This window comes from Arachis stenosperma, chromosome 1, assembly GCF_014773155.1.
Source record: "Arachis stenosperma cultivar V10309 chromosome 1, arast.V10309.gnm1.PFL2, whole genome shotgun sequence".
NCBI lineage: Eukaryota > Viridiplantae > Streptophyta > Magnoliopsida > Fabales > Fabaceae > Arachis > Arachis stenosperma.
In genome coordinates this window covers 127,221,272-127,244,187 of record NC_080377.1, presented here as the reverse complement: position 1 = coordinate 127,244,187, position 22,916 = coordinate 127,221,272, and the positions used below count along the sequence as shown (strand labels likewise).

Sequence of the window (22,916 nt, the reverse complement as noted above, 5' to 3'; positions counted from 1 at the left end):
GTTCAACAACTAGGTCAAGTAGTCTAGTTCACAGATGAACCCTGCTTCTAACAAGCTGGCCGTTTGTTTGGCCACCTCGTCGGCTCTCTCTTGAGACATCTTCCTTCGTCTTCGGTCTACGGGCTTGGCCTCTGCCTTCACGGCCAGGTGGTGTGACATGAACTGAGGGTCGATACCCGGCATGTCAGCTGGTGTCCAGGCGAACAAATCGCCATTTGCTCGAATCATCTCCATCAAAGGCTCTTTCAAGTTGTGGGGGAGGTTTCTGTTCACAAAGGTGAACTTGTTCTCCGAGTCACCGCCCTAAAATTTTCCAGGTCTCCCTCAGACTCTGATCTTGGTTTGTCGTCAATCCTAGCGTCCAGATCGGCTAAGAAAACCCCAGATACCTCATTCGACTTCTTCCTTATGGAAAGGCTAGCATTATCACAGGCGACTGCCATTTCCAGATCTCCCCTGACAGATTCTACTGCCGTTTCCGAACTCGTTAATTGTTTTCCTCCCCAAGATAAGGTTATAAGCCGTGGAGTCCCTCAGAACGACAAACTCCACCATTAACGACCTCTTTGCTTGACCTCCTCTTATGGAGACCGGGAGGGAGATTATTCCATTAGTCTTGATAAAATGATCCCCTAAGACGACCACTCCATGCTGGTGAGTTTTTAAGTCGGCTTCTCGTAGGTCCAAGGCGTCAAACACGTTTCGGAACATAATGTTTGAGTTGGCTCCGGTGTTAACGAGGATTCGCTTGACCAAAATAGTTCCCACTCTTGCTGTGATTACCATGGGAGGGTTTTTCGGTACATTGTGGAACCTTTGGTCCTCCGGTCCGAACGATATCGTCAGGACTCTCCTGGGAGAGGGCTCCTGACTAGCTGATGACACGACCAGGCCCTTAGCGTCTTTCCTTGTTGCGGACTTAGATCTCGACCCAGCGTCCCTCCCAACTACGACATTCACGATGGTGAGACCGCGGTCGTTGTCCTCTTCGGGCTCTTGCCTTGGCTTCACGGCACGACTTCTGTCGTGGTTGGATTGGTCGCGCTCTCGCCTCCTGGGTTCTCTTATGAATTGCAAGAACTCCGCTAGCTTGCCTTCGCGGATCGTCTGTTCCAGAGCGTCCTTCAAGTCGAAGCAATCTTGAGTTTTATGGCCAAAACCCTTATGGTAGTCACAGTAAAGGTTCTTGTTTCCTCCGGTTTTGTCCTTGAGCTGGCAAGGCTTCGACAAGATGTCTTTGTCGGCTATCTGTTGATATACCTTAGCGATCGGGGCCGTCACAGGGGTCTAGCTAGTGAACTTTTCTACCCGGGCGAATGACTTGAAGGGTTTAGTTGGCCCTCCGTCCTTAGAGTGCTCCGTAGGCCTTTCCCCGCTCCCGGGCTGACGAGTAGGATGATAGGCGGGCTGCCACCACCTGGCTGACCTCCTCGTCGTTGATGTACTCTCTCACACATTCTGGATTTCCTACATTGTCCACACCGATTTGGTGGTGAGGTATTTTCTGAAGTCTTCATTCAACAGCCCGTTTGTCAAGCAAAGGCTGGCCACCGAGTCGGTCAGACCGTCCATCTCTAGGCATTTGTCGTTGAACCTGTCTAGATACTTCCTGGTCAGTTCGCCGCTTCTCTGTGTCGCCCCTAGAAGGTTGATCGGGTGCTTGGCCTTGGCAATACGTGTGGTAAACTGTGCTAGAAAGTCTCGGGTTATGTCCGCAAAAGTCCTCACGGACCCCTGGGGGAGCGCGTTGAACCACCGGATTGCCGGTCCCACCAGGGTCACGAGGAAAGCGCGACATCTCACCTCATCACCCACACTCTCCAAGTTCATCCTAGCCTTAAAGGCCATTAGGTGTTCCTGGGGTCTTGGGTTCCGTCGTATCTCATGTCCGTTGCCTTGTCAGAGTGTTTTGGCAACCGGGCCTCGAGAATGGAGTGGTGGAAAGGGGTTGCTCCCATGATGATGGGGATTTGTCGCCTTCTCGGTCTCTCCTTGCTCTCTTCTTGGTCTTCATCCTCAGTGCGCCTTGCCAAGGGTCGAGTGTAGATTATGGGGTTTTGTCATCTCCTCGGTATCTCCCTACTCTCCCCTTCGTCTTCCGACTACGCACGGGGCGGCGGAGATCGGGAGTCCGGGGTATGCCTGGCGTGGTTCCTGTGCGGGCTTCTTCCCCGCGCTTCCCCTCTCCTTTGAGGAGACCAGGGACGGGGTTGACTTGGGCCGGGCTGGTAGCGGTCCATGGTCGCTAACTCTCTCTCGAGGTTTTGCACCCTGTGGCGCAACTCCTGCATTATCCTAACGCTGTCGCTTCCTGTTCCTCCAAAAGGGCGTCTTTTCCGGAAACGAGAGTGAAGTTCATCCCCACGGGAGGGGGATCTCGTCCGTCCGCGGGAAGATGCCAAAGAGGCCTCCCTCCTTGTTCGGTGGGGTTTCTCCTCTACGCGCGGCTCGCCACCCTCATGTCCTTCCACTAGTCCCAATAGGAAATTCATTCAAGCCAGAGCAAGTCCTCACAGACGGTGCCAATGTTCGAAAAGTCGCTTCCCAGACGGGTTGGAGATACTATGAGTATATGATGGTAGAAAAGGACTTGGATCTTGATCGCTGATGCATGAATGGATCTTCCGAGCTGGTGTTGGTGCATGAGGACTGGGGCTTCACGACCTCCCGGGTTGTTGGAGCGATGAGGGGGAGCCAGCTGCAAAAGGGACTATGACGTCTAAGTCAGAATCCGTACAAGGTGGCAGTAAAAGTGAGGAAATAGTGACGTACCGTGGGGGAGGGGTAAGGCCCTCTCCTTATATATTCTATGCCTAGGGCGGGTCTCACAGGAGCAGACCTACCTTCCAAAAAATTTCTCATCCCAACTATCGTGTGCCTTGCTGGAGGAGAGGAGGTGTCCGAGTAATCTTCACGGTTCGAGCGTTACGCGCTCGTCGGGCCGGAACGAATATATTTCTTGGTTTGTTTTATTTGATTTCTTTAAAGACGTTAATTAATTATTTATTTATTTGATTTTATAATTAAAATAAATATTAAATTATTTAATATTTTATTTGATTATATTAATTATTTAGTTTGATTAAAATAAATAAATTAATTTTATTTTAGTTTACGTTAATTTTTTGTCTTATATATTTTGATTAATGGTTTTTAAGAATGTTATGATTAATTAATTATTTTATTTTATTTAATCACATCAATTATAACTAATTGACTATATTAATTATTTGATTTGACTGAAATAAATAAATTAATTTTATTTTAATTTGAATTAATTTTTTTGTCTTATGTATTTTGATTAATTATTTTTAAAAATATTATAATTCTTATATCGTATATTTATAAAATATTTTTTATTTATTTAACTTACTTTATTGAGCCAAACAATTATAGTTAATTTATTATATCAATTATTTAATTTAATTAATTAAAATATATGTTATTTGATTCAATTATCGTGATGTTAATGTTTGAGTAGTTGTTTATCAAAAATTATTTTTTATTTTTTTTCTTAATCTTAAATATTTTATTTTAAATTTTAAATTTTTATTCATTGTTTATATTTTTTATTTTAATATCAAATCTAATACTTTTATTTATTAAACCACTCTTCCACCTTAGTCCATGACAACAATAAAAAAATTTCGCGGCTCACAAATTCATCTCAACAGAATACATAAATTCAGTTACAATTTTAGTATTTATCATTTTATCTTATCTTATCTTTATCTTATCTTTATTTGTTCTTATCTTATCTTTAATTACTTTTATCTTTCATAAATTAATACTCTATATATATATATATATATATATATATATATATATATTATATATATATATATATATTTAATTTTACCTTCATAATTTATAATTCAATCAATTAACAATCAAATCAAAAAATACAAAATACATCTTTCATCTTTTTTTTTCTTATTCTTTCATAGTTTTATCACTATTAATATTTTTTTACAATTTATTGTTTAATAATTATATGCACACCATCAATTATATGATTGTAAATATTTATTCAATTTATTAAAAAAAATAATTTTATTCCTTTTTTTGTTATATTTTTCTATATTTCATGATTTATTCACTAGAAAAGTCATATATGCTAAAAGAGAATCTCATTGTTTTACCGATTATTTTTTTATTCCCTAATATTTTTTTTCTGCTATGATGCATCTTTTTTATTCTTTGATTTTTTAATAAACTATAAAATATTATTATTTGTTATTGTACTATTTGTTATTGTATTATATCTCTTCAATTTTTTTTATTTTATTTCTATTTATTTAAGTTTTTATAAATTTTTATTAAAAATTTTATCATTTTTATCTCTTACAAATTAATTTATAATAACTATTCACATATTGAGTCTTTCTAATGTTTATGCATCTTTTTGTAAGGATAAGAAATAATTATATATAATGATGTTTATGTATAAAAGATAAATATAAATTGTATCATTTTTCTTAATAAAATTTTTATGATTTATCTTGAAATAAATAATATTATAAATTAGTTTAAATCAATAAGCTAGTCATCGTTGTAACAAGATAATGTGCATTCAATTGTGCATTTATCTTATCTTTTTAGTAGTTTTGACCAGTGTTTGAACTAACAAAAAAAACATAAAATTATTTTTAGGTATAAACATAACTACTTCAACTCAAAAATAGACAAAATATATTAATAAGTTTTAACATAATAAAATATTTTGTCATATTACTCTTATTCAAAAGAATAAATATGATACTTGAATATAAATTAGTTCTAGATAAATTTTAATAAAAATATCTCCATAATAGTTTTATTCTTTTTCCTATGATAATAAATAAGGTAATTCAATGACAAATTTGATCTCATATTCAACGGTACTTGCTCAAATTGATTTTAACATAAGAATAAGAGAGTTTAAAAGTTTTACACTTTTACTCATAATAACTAAGATGCACGGACACTAATACAAACACGGGACACGACACGATATGGGACACGTCGACATACGAATTTTAAAATTTTATAAAACACGAGGACACGCATATAGATAAAATATAAAGTATTTTTTAGATAAATTGTAATGATATTTTGATATTTTATTGATATTAAAAGATAAATTAATTTTTTAATTATTTTTAATATTTTATTTTAATTATATAAAGTATTTAAAATATTTTTTGTTTTAATAAATAATAATATATAGTATTTCTAAATTTATTTTAAAAATACATGTTAAGAATAAGGCTGGACACGTTGACACGTGATGGTATTTAGATGTGTTCAAGCGTGTCCAGAGAATTTTTTTTATTTTTTATTATGACACGATTTGACACAACAGACACGCGTGTCGAACGAGTGTCAATGAGTATCGTGTCGAACGAGTGTCAATGAGTATCGTGTCCAAAATGTATCCGACACGCAGACATAGCAACTCAACGAAATATCCGTGCTTTATAGTCATGAACTATAAAAAAATGTCTACAATTTTAACTGTTAATGTTGTTTAAAAGTAAAAAAATATATAATTTTAATATAAATATTTTTAATTTAATCACAAACTATATAAATATTATTAATAAATGATTGTTATACTTTAAAAACAAATAAAAATTATTATTTTAATATTAAAAATAGTTAAACTTTAAATTTAATTAATTTTATAAAACTTTTCATAACAAAACACTAGATATACTAGTTCCCTCAAATAAAATACTAATTTGCGAAACTTTTTAAAAATTATTACTATATCATCACCATTTTTAACCTTAGTTATCCAAATTCTACTTTGCTGCCGCACCACTATGCGGTTGAGTAAAAAAAAAAAAAATGGAGCAGGTTTAATTGTCGGGGGAAGCATGCCTTTGCCTTATGACGGATGAAGAGTTGTCCATCTTGTCTTTGTTCCTTTTAGAACCTCTCAAGTTGTTGGGACAACAGAGACTGTTTGTGCACCCACTGCGTTTCAATTTTTACCCAAAAACATAATATTTATCTCATTATTATAACATATATTCTTAATACAAATTTAATTTATTATGTTAAACTAGGATATATAACCCCAATTTAATTTTGATGTAATTACAATCTAAAATATTTTTGTTGTGAAAAAATTTAACACAAATAATCGACATTAGAAAAATTTCAATAATTAAAGTGAAGATCATATATGCATAAAACATATTATCGTTGAAGAAAATAAGAATGAGTTAGATTCGATGGTCAAGTTATTTTATATTTGGTGTTCAAGTTTGTTTGAGGTCCAAAATTACTTGAGATTTAAGATTACTTAAAATCTAAGTTTACTTGAAGTTCAAAAAGTCTAAAATTATATCAATTAGTTTAAGATTTTTTCTGTATAATTAGTATTAATTTCAATAAATTAGGAGAACTTTTATTCATTTACACACTTACTCACTCTAAAAATTTCTAGTCATGCACGAAAACAAGAATCACAAATCCATGTAAATAAGAGATTCCATTTTTCTTTCGGTCATTTTTAATTTTATTTTTTTTATTATTTAAATTTTGGTCATTTTTATTCAAACACTTCTCAATTTTTACATATTTTAGTACAAATCTTATAATTTTTATTATTTTTTACACTTGTTATTTTTTATTTCTCACTTCTTATTTTCTATAATTACTTTTTTGTTTACATTTTTATTGGGCACAATTTCTAAATCTTAAGAACAATCTAAAAAAAGAGTTGTATTTACTCCTTAAATTAAAAGTTTGATACAAGTTTAATTGATGCCTCTTATCAAAATTGAAAAAGCAAAATTCAGACAAAATAGTTTTATACAGTCATATAATTATATTTATTATTTTAAATAATTATTCACGTAGTCAATAAAAATAATTGTTATTTTAATAATATAATATTACGTAATTAAATATATCTACTGATAGTATATTAAAATTAAATTCATATCACCTTGCATTTATACCGAATATATTAATATTTTAACAATATATAAAAAATGTTAACAAAAAGAGTCATGACCCAATAAAGATCCAAATGAACAAAAAGAATTTTCTTGGCATGCAATTATATTTTAAGTCATTTATTATGGTAATATAATTACTATAGTATTTAAAAAAATATTGTTAAAATTAAAGTAATATTTTTTATGATTAATAAATATTGTTTAAAAAAAATACTACTAAAATACAAAAAATAAATTTTAATTTTAAAACACTTACACAGTGGTGATCTCGTTGTACGATCAGAGAGTGTAATGGCGGGATTGGATGCTGCTGAGCCAAAAAACAAAAAACGGAGCAGGTTGAAATGGTAGAGGAAGCGTGCCTTTGCCTTGTTACTGAGAAAGAGTTGTTCGTGATCAAACTAAGCAATTTAAAGAAACAAGAAGATGATATCAAAGATTGGACTTGTTTGCCTCCACCAATGTTCGAGTTCTCTTTGCCACTTCCAAAGCGTGATTTGTGTCCTTTCGAGTTCAACTCCAAGATCTATATGGCGGTGTCCAGGTCAAAATCCGGCTCCAGGCCAATCTACGAATTTAAATTTGAGGAGCGCAGTATTCTGCCTCCGGAATCACTGGATGGTGTACCCCGCCCCTCTTTACAAGTCATTCATCGCAAACACGCCAGGCTCGGGCGATGTTTACGTCTATAAAAATTCTGGATTTTACGTTCTTTGTTCTGATTCTAGAGTTTGGAAAGAGTTAAACCCTCCTCCGAACTACAGCCAGCTAGGTGAAGACTTTGTCAATGTTCGTCCTCCACAACACCCTGTTTGGCCCACTTTGGACGGTTGAGCCCGACGCTGATAAGTGATAACAATCTTTCGAACTTCATAGATGGTAGGTTCAGTCCTGAAATTGACCCCTATCGTACTACTTTTCCCCCACAAATTTCTGTGCCCCTTCTGAGTCTCGGCAGCAGCAACAACTACACCAACTACACGGTTTGCCTTACGCATGAGTGTGAGGTACCTCCTCTCAAGACACCTTTGGAGAGGGTGTTTGCCATTCTGGTTAACCACCAGAATGGCCGTGTCGCATTATATCAATACCTTGATGTGTGTTTAGAGGGTATTCAACCCAGGATTAATTACGGGGCCAGATTCAATCTTGTTGACCTTGGCAACGGGAAGCTGTGTGCAATACTCTATTATTGGGAATTGGATTCCGAACCCGAATCAGGGGCGCTCTGCTTCTCAGTTTTCACGCTGTCCGTGTCGAAGGACTTTACTGCACTGCAACTTGACAGTGGTGCTCCTCCCATGGAGCGAGATTTCTTAGAAGTGACTGTCCATCGGAAGTGTGCCCATACCATGAAGAACTGGAAAGCATCTTATTATATCCACGCCTTTGTTTGGCCACTTACTAAGGGTGGAAGGTTTAATCATAGAACAAATATTCCATTGACTTCTGGTACTTTCCTTGATAACATTTCTTGTTATTTTCTATGGCTTTTTATCGTCATTTGTCGTTTTTAATAGGATCATGAATGAACAATAAATTAAATATTAGTGTTTTGAGGATTATGATCTTGCTTAAATTATGTTTATATTCTCTTTAGCTTAAAATTACTTGTGCTTTTTGAGATATTTGCGCTATCGCTGCCAGCATTCACTCGTCTCAGTGAATTAAGAATAAGAAGAATCTAGGGGTCAGCAACTCTTGTGTTTTGTGACCAGCATTTAACCATCAAAAGAAAAGTGAGTAATCTTCCACCATTGAATGTAATTTCACACCATTAAAAATATTATTAATGACCAATTGATGGTTACAAAATACAAAAGTTGTTAATTCCTAGCACTCCTCTTAGCCCCTTAACACTCCTCTTCAGAACACTCCTCTTCAGATTAAGTGATGACAAAAATAAGTGATGACATCTTGCTTATGCTTTTTGAGATATCATGGGTTTCATTTTATGTTGTTAATATAAATAAGTGATCATCCTACTTGAATTAACAAATCATTGTTTTTTTTTTTGAAATAAAAAGCTCAACACAACAAGGTGGAGCATCAACATTTCAACAGAAAAGTACTAAACTGGTAAAATAAACTAATTCCTAATCATTTTCGACAAAAGCCATCAACAACTCAAAAGATCAAATATTATTCCACTCTTTGTAACTCTTAATCGACCTGTTAACTACTTCTGTAACACCTGATTTTATTCCTAAAAATTCGGTCATTCCTTTTCAACCAAGTGCTCAAAATGATAACAATAAAACCAAACTCACCAATATTCTATTAATTTGACTCCACGATGGGCTCTCTAAACTAAACTCACCAATATTCTAGATTTTACTTCTGCGCCATGCTCTTGATTGGTTGTCATGATTTAATTTTGAGATAAGTTAGCATCACAACTTATCATGTCTCTTTTTCATTTTCAGTTAACATTTATGTATAAACTTTTTAGATTTCAATTTAGTACTTAGGAAATAAATTTACTTTACAAAATTTATTAGCATGATGAGTTAATTTTGTCAATTGAATGTTACTAGTTGTGAAGTGCCCGCCCACTTGATTCAGTGGCAAACATATTGTGGTACCTATGTACTTCAGAATTTACTTACTAAAAAATTTCAGTTAATTCACCTTGTTTGGGTATACTATACCCACTAGTTTAGGCAAGTAGATTCTTGTATGCAAATATTTTATATAACACTTTTAGAATCCACATAGTATATCAAATTTTTAAATTGCTTTTAGAATTTTGACGGCATAAGTAAAAATTTCTAAGATCCTCTTCATGGTTGCCTCCGGCATCGCTGCCAAGGTTGGTATCACTCACAGTTTCAAAATTGTCGGAGGCGGTGTTGTTGGAGGGTATTTGCGTTTTGATCTAAAGTATCTTGCTGCTCTATCACCACCACCATTGTCTTCCTCAGTCCTCTGTGATGATGTCTGTATGCTATTCTCATTTTTTTAGTAATTTTTTTTTTCTCTTTAAATTCAACATTTTAAGTTTTTAACTTAAAATTAATTGAATAAGAAAAAAAGTTTACATTTTGATATTTTTATTCATATTAATTTATGAATGATCAACTTTCAGTGCTTTCTATTCAAAATACATAATGAATTTCAAATAATAAATTGAATTTATAGTCCACACCTCTTATTTTTAAACCATTTCCAACAACATATGAATAAAGAAAAAAAATAGTCTGAAATTTCACATAAAGTTAGAAGAGTTAATACTCAATTTGATTTCTAAAATTTTAATTGCTTTTTAGGTCCTGAACTTTATAAAAGTGACTCACATTGTAAAGGTAACTCACATTAGTCGTGAAACGATTTTTGGCACAAATACATTAATGAAGCAATGTCATAAACAACGCCGTTTTGATTTTGACGCTCAAGTACCCAAAAACAAAACTTGTAATACAACACCGTTTTGATTTTGACGCTCAAGTACCCAAAAACGACGTCGAATCACTTGCTTTAGAAAGTAAAATTTCAATAAATATCACTTAAGATGTTTTTTTGAGCTATTTAAGTGCTAAAAAAAATGACGTCATTTTACAAAATCCAATATAACATCCAACTGTCCACGTTAACATTCCGTTAATATTTGTGCGTCGAAAATTATTCTAAGAACTAACATGAATCACATTTGCAAAGTTTAAGAAATAAATAGAGACAATTAAAATTTTAGGAACTAATTCGTGCAAGTTGAGAGAACAAATTGAGTATTATCTCAAAAATACCGAAGGCAAGAAACCTTTTTGTCTATACAAGAAATCAGCACTATAGCGTGAATATCATTCTCTCGTATGGTACAATAATTTAGTTCACTCTCCACAGCCGTTGCATTAATCCGTGTCAAAACGACCTATCACTTTTTCCCCCCTCAAGGTAAATAAGTTGTGGACCAGCCGAAAACCCATGGCATATAATAGTTCACCACTTCTTATCTATTATGATAAAGGGCAACAGAAAAGGGTGTAAGCCAATCATTCATTGCGGATCGAATAGTACTTCTCCCAGAGAGTTTGTGATTTCGATATTTCATTCATAAGGTTCTTGAACTTGACACTGCAGTCTCCCCCACTGTAAAAACAAAAAGATATTAACTCTCACAGACAGGAAAGGAGGAAGAAAAACTTACAAATAAACAGACTCGACAAAATATAATTTTTTTTTTTAAAAAAAAGTGCAGCTATGAAAACAGACTAAATTTGCATTGTTCTACGAACTAATCATGGGAGAGCACCTAACGCAACCAAGGCAGAATATTATGTGCATCCATTTATTAATCTTACGGTTGCATCACTAACAGAATCGAACCATATCTGAAAGCGGCATCATATGGAAAGACAGATCAAATACAAACCTAATACGATTCAACGAAGCAATGGCTCGAAGCGCGCTTCGAATCATGTCTTCATTACGATCAACTTCTTGCTTGACAGCATCTTGTTTAGGCTTAAAATTAATGGTCTTCTGAAGAGGATCCACCAATGAATCTAACACTGAAAGGTGACATCAAAATTAGAAAACGAACTTCAATACGGAAAATTCTTAATACTTAAACAGAGACTGTTAAGAACCTGCCAAGACTGCAGAAGGACACTTATCAGCTAGCTTTGAGAGTATGAGATGGCAAGGCATTTTAACATCATAATGATCTGAAAAATACAAGATTGTTATCCTTCAAATTACAGATATATTAATAAGTATTGAAAAAGAATAAAGGGAGGCAGGATCCTCAACCCCTAAAGTATTACATAGTTCATCAGATTTAATAATAGCTATGAAAAAAATTTACCATGGTTAACATTGCCTAAGCTTTAGTAAGAAACATACAAATCTAGTCCTCTGGTACATCAATGAAAATCATGCTCTAGTACATTGACATTTAATTTGTGCAAACATACTAGGAAAAATGGATTAAGGGGATAGTTAAATATCTTAAAGCTAATATAAAGGAAAGTGTCAACATGAAATAAAAATGTTGAGAATCTAAATATTAGATCGTTGTATCAGAATCATCTAACTCGCATGCATGACGAAAGGTTATAACAAAATCTCACCATCCAACCCAGATTTCAGATAAGGAACAATGAATGATGAGGGGTTCACTTGATCAAGACAACTATCCAATAATGTGTCCACGCATTCGAACGCTGCCTTCCTCAATTCAAGTCCATCGTCCACAATATGCTTGAAAGGGCCAAGATCAACTGTCCGTATTAGCTCTTGCTGTGAAACATACATTATAAAAATAAGACCAACTTCACTAATATGAGATTCTACGTTGTTAAAAGTAGGCTATGAAATTCAAATGTCATTACAAATTATATGAAAATTACTGTAAATAACCCATCACGGGAAAGATGAATGCAGGTGCATATCATAATGTCATGCTGAATTCTAAAAACTCTCGTGTGACGAAAAACAAATCAGGTTACCTTAACAATTGTCTGATCATAGAGAAGAGGCAACAGATCAGGAAGAAGACCTTTGATGAGGTTCGGCTTATTGTGTGCAAATGTGCTTAAAGCCAGGACAGCAGCTCGTCTAACATGCTGCATGGTCATAAGAACAATCAGTGTGACAAGATTTAAATCTAATAAGCTGCCAGTAAACCAGAGGGGAGTGGTGTTAAACTCACTCTGTCATTATCCTTGATAAGCATCAGAAATGATGATATCTCGGGGTATATGATCTCATCTATCTTCTCAGGACGTTCCACTATAGAGTACTTTACAGCAATGACAACAGTAGCTCGGATAAAAGCAGCTGGGCTGGTTGTTCTTACCTAAAGAAATTTCAAAACACAAAGATATCCATCATATATAACTTGCAAGTCAAACGCATGAATACAGCATACCAACAGAAAATTCAGCTACCTTGAGTGCAGGAACAAGTTTTGCAGGTTCAATAAGTGCAATTTTTCCCAAACACTCAGCCACCACATTGCGCACCCCTTCTTCCTCACTTTCACAGTGGTTGAAGAGTAAATTAAGTATTTTCTCAACACTCGACTCTTGAAACTCTGCTTTATCAACAGATTGTCTCACAATTACCTGGGTAAGAAAGGGCAATAGAATTGTATCTTCCATAAATATCTGCACAAAATCACAATCAAGGGGAAAAGATTTGTTCAAGGAAACACACCTCCTTCAAAGAATGAAGCAAGAGATACTGTTTCTTCTGCTGATTATCAATCTGATCCAAGATAAACGGCAAGTATTTTGGAAGGTTGCCAACAGCGATATTACCAAGAGCATAAGAGGCAGCAGACTTTATCTCTTCGAAAGGAGATTGGAAGGATTCAATGACAATATTTTCTATATGAGCATGTGCACCAAGATCCTTCCTCCTACCAATCTCTCCCAAACATAGAAGGGCAAGGTGCTGTTTAGCCTTTAAAATGGAAAATGAAAATATGATTAGTACACAAGGAAGTGCTGAAACAATCTGAAAGTAAGTCATGAGGATGTATAATGGGAAGTGTTGGGACAAATTCATTCCACAATATATTGAAAAGATATCCTGAAGTTATGGTATCTATTAAATTCCAGGGATAGCCTAAAATACTACTACAAATTTTAAGGATATCCTATCAGACTAGCCACGAAAAAATTTAAATAAATAAAATACAAAAAACAGCAATAAAGATTCAGCAGTCCATCATCCATATTTTAAACAAGATTTAATTGGGGAAGGCTGCAAAAGTAAGGAGACAGGGAGACAGATTATCAGCAAAACATTTGCTATGCAGCCGAAAAACTGGAGAACATACAGAGTTAGAACTGCTGTCATCCTTGAGAATGTCTGTCAGCATTTTCACTGTGGACGAACACTTTTGATCCCCAGCAGCAAGGCACAGAACAGCCACACATTGAGCTATTGAATGCAACGCTTGTTTGGCAATGCCACCTGACTGTGGTGAAGGCTTGGCGCTGGCAAGTAGTGACTCCAGCAGAGAATCAAAGCTAGTGTTTGCAGAATAGACTAAAGCAGCAAAAAAATTCTGTAAAGCCTGGAGCATTAAGAACAAGAAAACATAAGCATGCATAGATTTTATGATATTAAAAATGGGTAAAACATTAACCATATCAACCAATCAATGTAGAATACCAAAAGGGCTTGCCCCTGCAGCAAGGAGCTTTTAATTAATGTCAGAGCTTGAGGAAGAACTTTGTTTCTGACAGCCAGACCAACACTAGGACTGGACCTCTTGTCACTCATTAACGTGCAGCAGAGTTCAAGGGCAAGAGCTGTCATATGTAAATCAGAATCACTGTAACACAGGCAACAAAAGTTCAGGCAGGAAAAATTACTGGGTCAATCAATCCTGATCATCACTGCCAATTAACATAAGGGTAGATCAGTAGACAAACCTAATTAGTCCCGAGAGTTCTACAATAATAACTTCATATGCAGAAGAACCAATCTTATCACCATATGCAACTATAAGTGAATTTAAGGTTCCTAAGGTTGCCTGCCTTAGTGCTCGATTAGCCTGTTTTGCAAACCAGCAAATCAAAGATTATTATATTATATTGGACCCTTTCTAGCAGGAATAAGTAACAACAAAAAATAAGCTTTACATACCACCACAAAAAATTCCAAGTAAACACTACTCAAGGTAATAAATAATAATACAGATCATTATGGTGAGAATTACATACTTTCCGTAGAAATGCAGTCAACTCTGCTATTACATGCTCCAGAACACATGACAGATCCACCCGAAGTGGAGAAGCAGCAATGACAGCAAATGCCTGCTCAATAAACCATGACATTATAAAAATATATTAAAAATAAATCAGCAAGAAGAAAAATATTTGATTTCTATCATGTTTACAGCAGAACATCTATGAGCAGAAAAGGAATATAGCCATCTGAAGTTACATACAACCCCCTGCTACTATAGTTGGTTAGGGTCACCAAGTCCCCAATTTGATTCGGGTCTACTACCCATATCAGTCCACTGAGAGTTAACTGTTCACTTTACATAAAGAAAATTTCAAGAAGCTTCAGAATGGCAATTTTAAGCAAAGCAATTAATTGTTACAGAGAAATGGGGGTAGAATACAAAGATTCCCGAAACTTAATTACAAAATATAAAGGGCAGCCATTGCCCAAGCATCTTGTGTTATGTAAGGTCTGGGAAAGAGCTCCGCCCAAAGGTTATATAACGTTGAATATTTAGCACATCAGGTATGCTACATACAAGTAATCATAATGATTTCATTGACCTTTCCACTTCCCTTGTGAAGGAATTCCCTTATTACCATACTATTTAAAGTTTTATCTATATCACAACTTGCAAGTCATAAAAATTCCTTGAATTTTAAAGCTCAAAATTCAACTGACCAACCTTGACAGCTGTAAGACGAGTTATCTCATTTCCCATTCGATCAACAAGTACAGGAAGGCACGCTGGTAGTTCTTCATTTAGATGATCACCAAATGTTGACACAATGAGGCCAATGCAGGAGATAGCACACTCCTTAACCTCCTGAGGAGAGAGAGAGACAGAGAGTCAAGCATGACAAAAATTTAAAAGAAATCTTCAACAAATTATCATACTAACCTGATCCTGATCTTGGTTTATTAAGCGCGACATAATGGCATTATAAATGGGATGGACGTACGGTCTGAAATCAAATCCAGATCCCTACACCACAATTTCATTTCAATTAGGAATAGGTCTGACACTATTTCTCAGCCCAAAGATGCTACACACAAATACCTCAATGCTTGGGCGGACAACACGGACGAGTTCTCCGCATACCCTCAAGGCCTCAGCAGTGACCTTATAATATCGCTCACCAACAGCTGATAGAACAGGAGCAGAAAGAGCCTAGTAACAGGAACAGAAATTTAATAAAGCATGTATGCTGCCATTTGTCATGCGTAGAGTCATAGACATTAACATAACATTCACGTTACTTCCCTTTAGTGAAATATTTCGACAGGCAAAGTAAAAAACAATAGAAGTGTGTAAGGAACAGCTATATAAAAGCTTCGGATGTTGATAACCAAAAAACGGATTTCATAGTTGACACAATCCTTGTATGAAACCCACGGTGGTCAAATACGGAGAAAGACTTAAATCACAAATGCTACTGACAACATAAACATGGCCAAATCAGTTATAGGAAAGAATGCCAATAACCCACTCCTAGGCAACATGGATACCTAAATTATGACATGAAGGAAATGTTTCGACCAAAATGCTTGAGGATCAATCTATAAGTACAATCCGAGAAATGGCAAAATTATAACTTTAGTCAATGGAAACAATTTTTTCTATATAAAGCAGAAAAATAGTTAACTATAAACAGTAAGTTAAAACCAATATATATATATATATATATATATATATGTATGTATGTATGTATGTATCAGTAAAACTCATATAAGAGGGAAATACAACAATAGTGTTTTAAAGATAATCATTAGCAAATTTATCATACACCAGCACTGATGCAGCAATCAAACCCAGAGAAAAGCATAAACTGAACAAAAAAAAAACTTGCTGTTACCTTGATATATGGGTGGAAAACATCAGGAGAGTGTGAAGATAATACCAATCTTGTAAATACAAGAGCTTCAATCTTCAAATTTGATGTAGATGATTTGTCCTGGAATGCAAAAAATAAAAATAAAATAAGAGAAAGAGAGTTTAAAGGACCAAATGACAAGAGAAAAACTATATACAAGAGCTAAAGCAATCGAAAGAAGAGCTATGTATGAAGCATAGACTTTCAATCTCAATAAAAACACATTAGATTAAAATAATTACAACCAAAGGCAATATGATGTACATTTAATGCTTTTTCGATTCCTGGAATGAGTGACCCAATGTGGTCTGCAAGACAGTCTGGCAAGACAACCACCAGTTCTTTCAGAACAGAAAATGCACCAACCTACATACACAAGTAAACTACGCTTAAAATCTAGTGAGTGTTTTAATCATATATCAACTTTTAATTACTATTACCTTTGTCTTGATAGATTTCTCACGCAACTGCCTATTTATAGATTTGACGATCTTTGAAACTTCTTGCTTCAACAACCATCTAGGACTGCATTTCAGGCAAGAACAATTCAATAAATGTGACACCATATGAGGTAAATGCAAAAACTGGCTTATCACTTAACAACAGGAAAAGCTAGAATGATAGTGGATGAAGATAGTGCTGCTGATAAAGCATATCAACCCATATTAAAATTGTGACAAAATCATAAAACTAAACAACACAATGCATGTGCACAATCAGATCATGTGGATATAGAAAAACCAGGAAGATTACCGTGTATTTTATTATCAGACAGCTGTTTTCAGATACAAATCTTGTAGAATTCCCATTTCAGTAAAAGCAGCAGTTAAGAATATTGATAGAACATCATTCGAGAAAATATTTTCTAAAAATGTCTCGAAGTGCACAACTAATTCATGCAGAAATCAGAATCAAACATTCTGAATGAATTACTGGCAATTCACTGAATCAAGTTTCCACCATCCAAAGAAATAAAAAGGTAACTAGACAGAGTTATTTGGAATAAAAATCATAAGCTTGACTTGCCTTGTTTCATTTGCATCAATCTGCCCTTTAGTTACATTGCCAGTTTGACGCAAGAGCTCAATGAAAGTATTAAATACATCCATCTGCAACATATCCATGTCATATAAGCAACTTGGTTTCGTTAAATAATAAGTAATAATAATACTCAATTTGAGACCAACCTTGACATTTTCTTCTCTCTCTTTAAATCTGTCGATCAATTTGGGACAAGCCTGTAGAACAGAAGAGTCTAAAATTAGGCAACCATTCAAGTGATAAGATATTATAAAAGGTGGGTAAAAGTTATGTACACAAAAGCATGTAAACATAATTTTTCTCTCTCCCCCCACCCCCTTTTTTAATGAAAATATTAAATGTTATTGGAAGGAAATAACGATAAAAGCATATATCTCATAAAGGTAATATATGAACATCATTATTGCATTCTCAAATATTGAGAAGAACCAATAATATATGAACTAGAAACTGATAGCAACTTTACCTCATCATATAGCTTTGAAAGCATTTCAGGGCGAGAAACAATCAATGCTGCTAGGCATTTGGCTGCTGCTCTTCGAACTTTCCAGCTAACATCTTCATCATCTGTATATTCATTTGCACTCTCACTGCAAAAGAAACAATATATTCAACATAATATACAAGAACAACATGCAACCATGAACTCCTGTCCATACAAGCAGCCAAGAGAACAAAAAACAAAAGTCACATACTCATCCTCCTCCTCTTCATGACCTTCATCGTCAGTATCCTCCTCCATATTGTCAGTGAAGTTTGGATCATAGCTTAGATATTCTAGCGTCAAACGTAGAATTTCATCACAATACAAGGAAATATCCCTTGGGCACCTTAAGAGAAAGCTTTCTAATGCCTGCAGTAACATTTTATTATTGAGCACAAAGCAAATATCTTACAGTATAAAAACAACAAATATGTTACACACAAAGCTCTTCATCATTGTAAAGCTTCTGATAACAAACATAGCACCTGCAAGCTATACTCACGAAGCTCTTCGTCATTTTCTGATGCATTAATACAGTAATTAATAAGAACTGGAACTGTGTCTCCAAGATGGGACCCAAAACGGTAGCCAACAGCACGACTGAAACAAGGAGAAAGTGATTTCATTTTAACAGAAAAGAGAACTGAAGCAGAAATGAGGGAAGATGAAAGTTATTGCCCACCTCAAAGCACCAATCATCTGTATATTTGTACGGGTCATTTCAGACTTAGCAACTTTACTTTTCAAGTTAGTAACAACTTCAATTGTTGCTTTCGCTAGTAAATCATCTGACAAGCTTGAAGAAAGAGATGCTGAAGAGAAGAAAATTAAATTGTTAAGTATAACAGACTTTAATTTCAATGACAATATTAAATAATCAAATAGTAGCAGTGGTCCAAGGTAATTACATTTATTAGATCCATAAAATTAGTGGTCCATTCAAGAAAGGAAGGGGAAAGAACACCATTTCAGTCAAGAGAAATTAAGAACTTTTCTGGAGATCATCATTAGTTTTCTTCTCGCGTCCTTTTTTTATCATAATGTTGGATGTGAGCAATCATTTACTTATATTTTAATTTTCCTTACCAAAACTAACGCTCATGGATAGATAAACGCTCTCGGTGTTTGCTTACCAAAATATCATCCAGGCCGAAGGCCCTTTGTCAGATTTTTAAAACCAAATCAATTTTGATGTCCAAATTGAAACAAAAGCCAGTTTGCAACAAAACACAACATGGTATGGATGTGTTTGTTCAAACATCAAAAGCTTTTTGAGCTACTTTTTCTAGCTTGATAGTTTTAGGGTTTAGGGAACATTTGCTTCAATATTACCATCTTAAATTATGCAAGTCTAATGACAAAAAAAAAAGCAATTTTTTTTTAAAGAAAAAAGGAGAAGTGAGTGCGCTTGCAAGAAAAAGCAACATCGAAATTCCACTAAATTTTCGATGAAAAATAAAAAGCCAAAATTTCAGGTTAGTCTTACCAATGCATGCCACAGTCTTCTTGCGAACACTAGCTTGATTGGAACCCAACTGAGAAAGCAGGGAACTTAATAACAGCTCATGATCAGATGCCATTAGATTCCCAAATTTATGAAGGACATCACATAAAATATCCAAGCATTCACATTTAATCTCTGTGCCCATCTGCAGAAATAAAGTGGAGATTTCAAAAAGGCATGTTACTTGGAAAAACACTAATTAAAGAGTTCATAAATCACAATTAGCAGTTTCACATTTATGCATATAGTTCATGTTACACCATAAACCTTGGAAGTTGCAGGGCTAATAATATAAACTGAAAAAACAACCCAAAGTGCCCGTAGCTATATATAATAATAAGGGAGGAGGAAAAAAATCACATGACATTTTTCAAAAATAAAATGAATCTATGAGAAATAAAATTTCTGACATCATAAATAGAAGCAAAGAAAAACGGAGTGTTACTTAGCCACAGTATTAAGGATGTGCAAATAAATATCGATTGAAACACTTACGTCTAAATATTAAAAAATGAAATGGCTCCTTCATAAGTACGAAATCAAATAAAATATATTTAAATATCTTTTATGTCTTAAACAACTATTGCCTAACAGGTACATATCAGATCAGATCAGAAGAAACTGATAATATAAACATAAAATCATCTACAAGTAGAAAATATCAACTCAGAGAGGCCTGAAGACCAAAAAAAGGTGGAACTTAATGAATGTGCCATTGGCCTCACGGGTACAGATGAGTTATTATTAAAATTAAAGGAACAGAGGTTTTAAGTATAACTAAGAACATACTGAGCCAGTAATTCCTTTTATCAGTTGTGGTGAGAGAGAATGAAGAATAGACTGGGCAAGAGACTGAGTAGAAACTTCAGCAACAATTGTTTTCAAAGCTATGCTGGCAATATCACGATGCTGATCCTTCCCATTTAGCAATTTATCACAGAGTTTTTCGGTCATTTCCACAACCCTTGCCTCGCTCACCTTCCTCACTAATGGAGCAAGACTGCAAATCTTTTATCAAGTTAGATTCATAAATATAATATTTAATAGATTTCTGAAAAGTATCAAACTATCATTTATTTTTTATTTTCTCATTGTAACTTGAGCTCCCTACAACGAAGACCCTTGAACAAATCATTTTCTGCAACACTTGTGTTTGTAAAAACAACGGGGATTAACAAGCTGACTTTTCATTATAAGTTCTTAAAACTGTAGGCATGATTTTAGCTTCTGTAATAATAATAATAATAATAATAATAATAATAATAATAATACAGAAAAAGAGAATAGCAGAATGAGCAAAAAAATCCTACAAAATCTTTTAAATTATACTTAACTAACCTTTGAAAACAGCGGCATAAATCCATAACTGACGGTAGAAGACGAAATAACACTATTTGAAACATACATGCAAAGCAAAACTAAAATATACAAGTGAGCATAGAGAATTGCTGTACCATTTGACAGCCAGCCCAGAAACATCACCAGCTGCATCATCAAGCTGTTGTATGATGATATTTGTCAACTTCATCTCTAGATCAGTATCAGCCTTAAATGATGATTTCTGCAACTCATTAAGCAAGTCAGACGTGGCCATATATCTATAGTCCTTATCCTTTCCAGTCATCTACAAGAAACAATTCAGAAAAAACCGAAAAAGAATCAATTAACATAAATAACTATATATAATGGCACCCATACTCTCAAGCTCATTCCAAAAAGAACAGAAAACTATGTACCTTCTCTAGTATGCCAGTTAGAGTTAAATTAGCCATGTTGCCAACACTGTGAATGTGTAATGCCAAGTCTCACAAAACAGCTGCAATCTGAGAAGGTGCGAAAACTTGATTTAGAAATACGTCGGATGAGTGTGACAATAAGTTGAAAGCATAAAGGAACGATTCTCCTAAATTCTAAAGAACATGGAATGCTTAAATGCTAACGACAGGGGTGGGATGCAGGAGTGAGCAGAGGCCATAGCGAGCGAAGAACAAAGAGATTTTGGTAGAGAGATAGAGAAAGAGAACAGAACCTGAAAAGCAGAAAAGGGATGAAACCCTAAACAAAGCAAAGCAAGGAAAGTGCGAGCTGAGAATCCGGCACCGGCGAGGCAGAGAGAATGGAGAAAAAGGCGATGCGATTGCGATGGATCAGAATGGGAAACGGATTGGATTCAGGTCTTGTTTCACTCCGATTGGGCTGCACTCAACACTCCTCGCTACCCAGCTCTCACTCACACCACACTCTTCTACCTTTAAACCCTATTCATTTCATTTTTTATATATTACTACCTTTTTTTTAAATAGACTAACTATTAGGAATTTGTTTGGATGAGTTTTTTAAAAAATAAATTTTTTTATTTTTTTTAAATTTTATAAAAAAATAGAAATAGTTTTATATTTAAATATTTTATATAAAAATATTTTTTATTAATTATATTTAAATATAATAATATAAAAATATTTATTTATTTATTATGTAAAAAATATCTTTTGTTAAAAAAAATCTTTTAAAAAAATATAAATTATAATTTTTTAAAAAATATATTTTTTTATTTTTTTAGTACTTTTATTTTTACTAATAAAAATTTATTAAATATATTAAAAATAAAAAAAAATATTTTTTATTAAACATTTTTTTATTAAAATAATAATATCTAAACGAACACTAATTTATTTTATAAACATTTTTTAAATAGATTAATTAAATTTCATACAATCAACAAAAAAAAATTAAATCCTCTAGAAAACCACAATTAGTAAAGTAATAAAGTTATATTAATCATTAGTAAATTCATAACTTTTACAATATATAAAATTATTATTTTTACTTACAAATAATTAATTTTTTATTTTATTATTTTATCAATTCTATTTTGTATTTTAGAGGAGTTTAATTTAAGAAAACAAAATTCACACATACATATATATATATATATATATATATATATATATATATATATATATATATATATATATATATATATATATATATATATAAATATTTATACTTTTATTATGTATTATTTATTTATTTCGTTGTCAAGTAATCATGGTAAATAAGATAGATGTATTGGATAATGATAAAAAGAAAATTGAACGCTATAGATATATTTCTAGATAAGATAAGAATATTGGACAACTAAAATAAAATGTTTGTAGTATAATTTTGATATATTTGAAAGATAAAATCATGTGAAAAAAATTAATATAATTTATTATAATTTCTATTTTTTAATTTTATTCAAAATATTATAATTTTTATTTTGTTGATTTTAATTTATTTTCAGTTTAATCTGTTTCAAACTATTATTATTGAAGTTGAATTGATTTATAATCATTTAAATTTTAAATTTTATAATTTAAAAATTTGTGATTATT

At 33.6% G+C, this 22,916-nt stretch overlaps 1 protein-coding gene across 1 annotated transcript; it reads right to left on the bottom strand.

Annotated features, from left to right (window-relative positions):
- Nucleotides 1-10,611: 10,611 nt before the first annotated feature.
- Nucleotides 10,612-21,780, bottom strand: LOC130972050 (cullin-associated NEDD8-dissociated protein 1). Its single transcript, XM_057897148.1, has 29 exons — nucleotides 21,569-21,780; nucleotides 21,276-21,362; nucleotides 20,994-21,163; nucleotides 20,329-20,539; nucleotides 19,522-19,684; nucleotides 18,718-18,847; nucleotides 18,521-18,635; nucleotides 18,247-18,404; nucleotides 18,018-18,141; nucleotides 17,698-17,748; nucleotides 17,537-17,619; nucleotides 16,951-17,035; nucleotides 16,775-16,876; nucleotides 16,493-16,591; nucleotides 15,697-15,807; nucleotides 15,538-15,621; nucleotides 15,322-15,462; nucleotides 14,630-14,722; nucleotides 14,339-14,460; nucleotides 14,076-14,238; nucleotides 13,738-13,977; nucleotides 13,110-13,358; nucleotides 12,842-13,018; nucleotides 12,604-12,750; nucleotides 12,401-12,517; nucleotides 12,023-12,191; nucleotides 11,540-11,617; nucleotides 11,323-11,461; nucleotides 10,612-11,039 (listed from the first exon to the last, which is right to left on the bottom strand). The coding sequence occupies exons 2-29, from the start codon at nucleotides 21,309-21,311 to the stop codon at nucleotides 10,943-10,945; spliced, it is 3,654 nt and encodes a 1,217-aa protein (XP_057753131.1). The 5' UTR covers nucleotides 21,312-21,362; nucleotides 21,569-21,780; the 3' UTR covers nucleotides 10,612-10,942.
- Nucleotides 21,781-22,916: the final 1,136 nt, after the last annotated feature.

Bases quoted from the DNA above. Each gene is read 5' to 3' on its own strand.
- LOC130972050 (XM_057897148.1), bottom strand. From the start codon at position 21,311: ATGGCTAATTTAACTCTAACTGGCATACTAGAGAAG. The intron at 15,463-15,537 runs GTTAGTATGATA...CTCTCTCCTCAG, and splicing joins TAAACCAAGATCAGGATCAG to GAGGTTAAGGAGTGTGCTAT. The intron at 11,040-11,322 runs GTTTGTATTTGA...TTGTTTTTACAG, and splicing joins GCTTCGTTGAATCGTATTAG to TGGGGGAGACTGCAGTGTCA.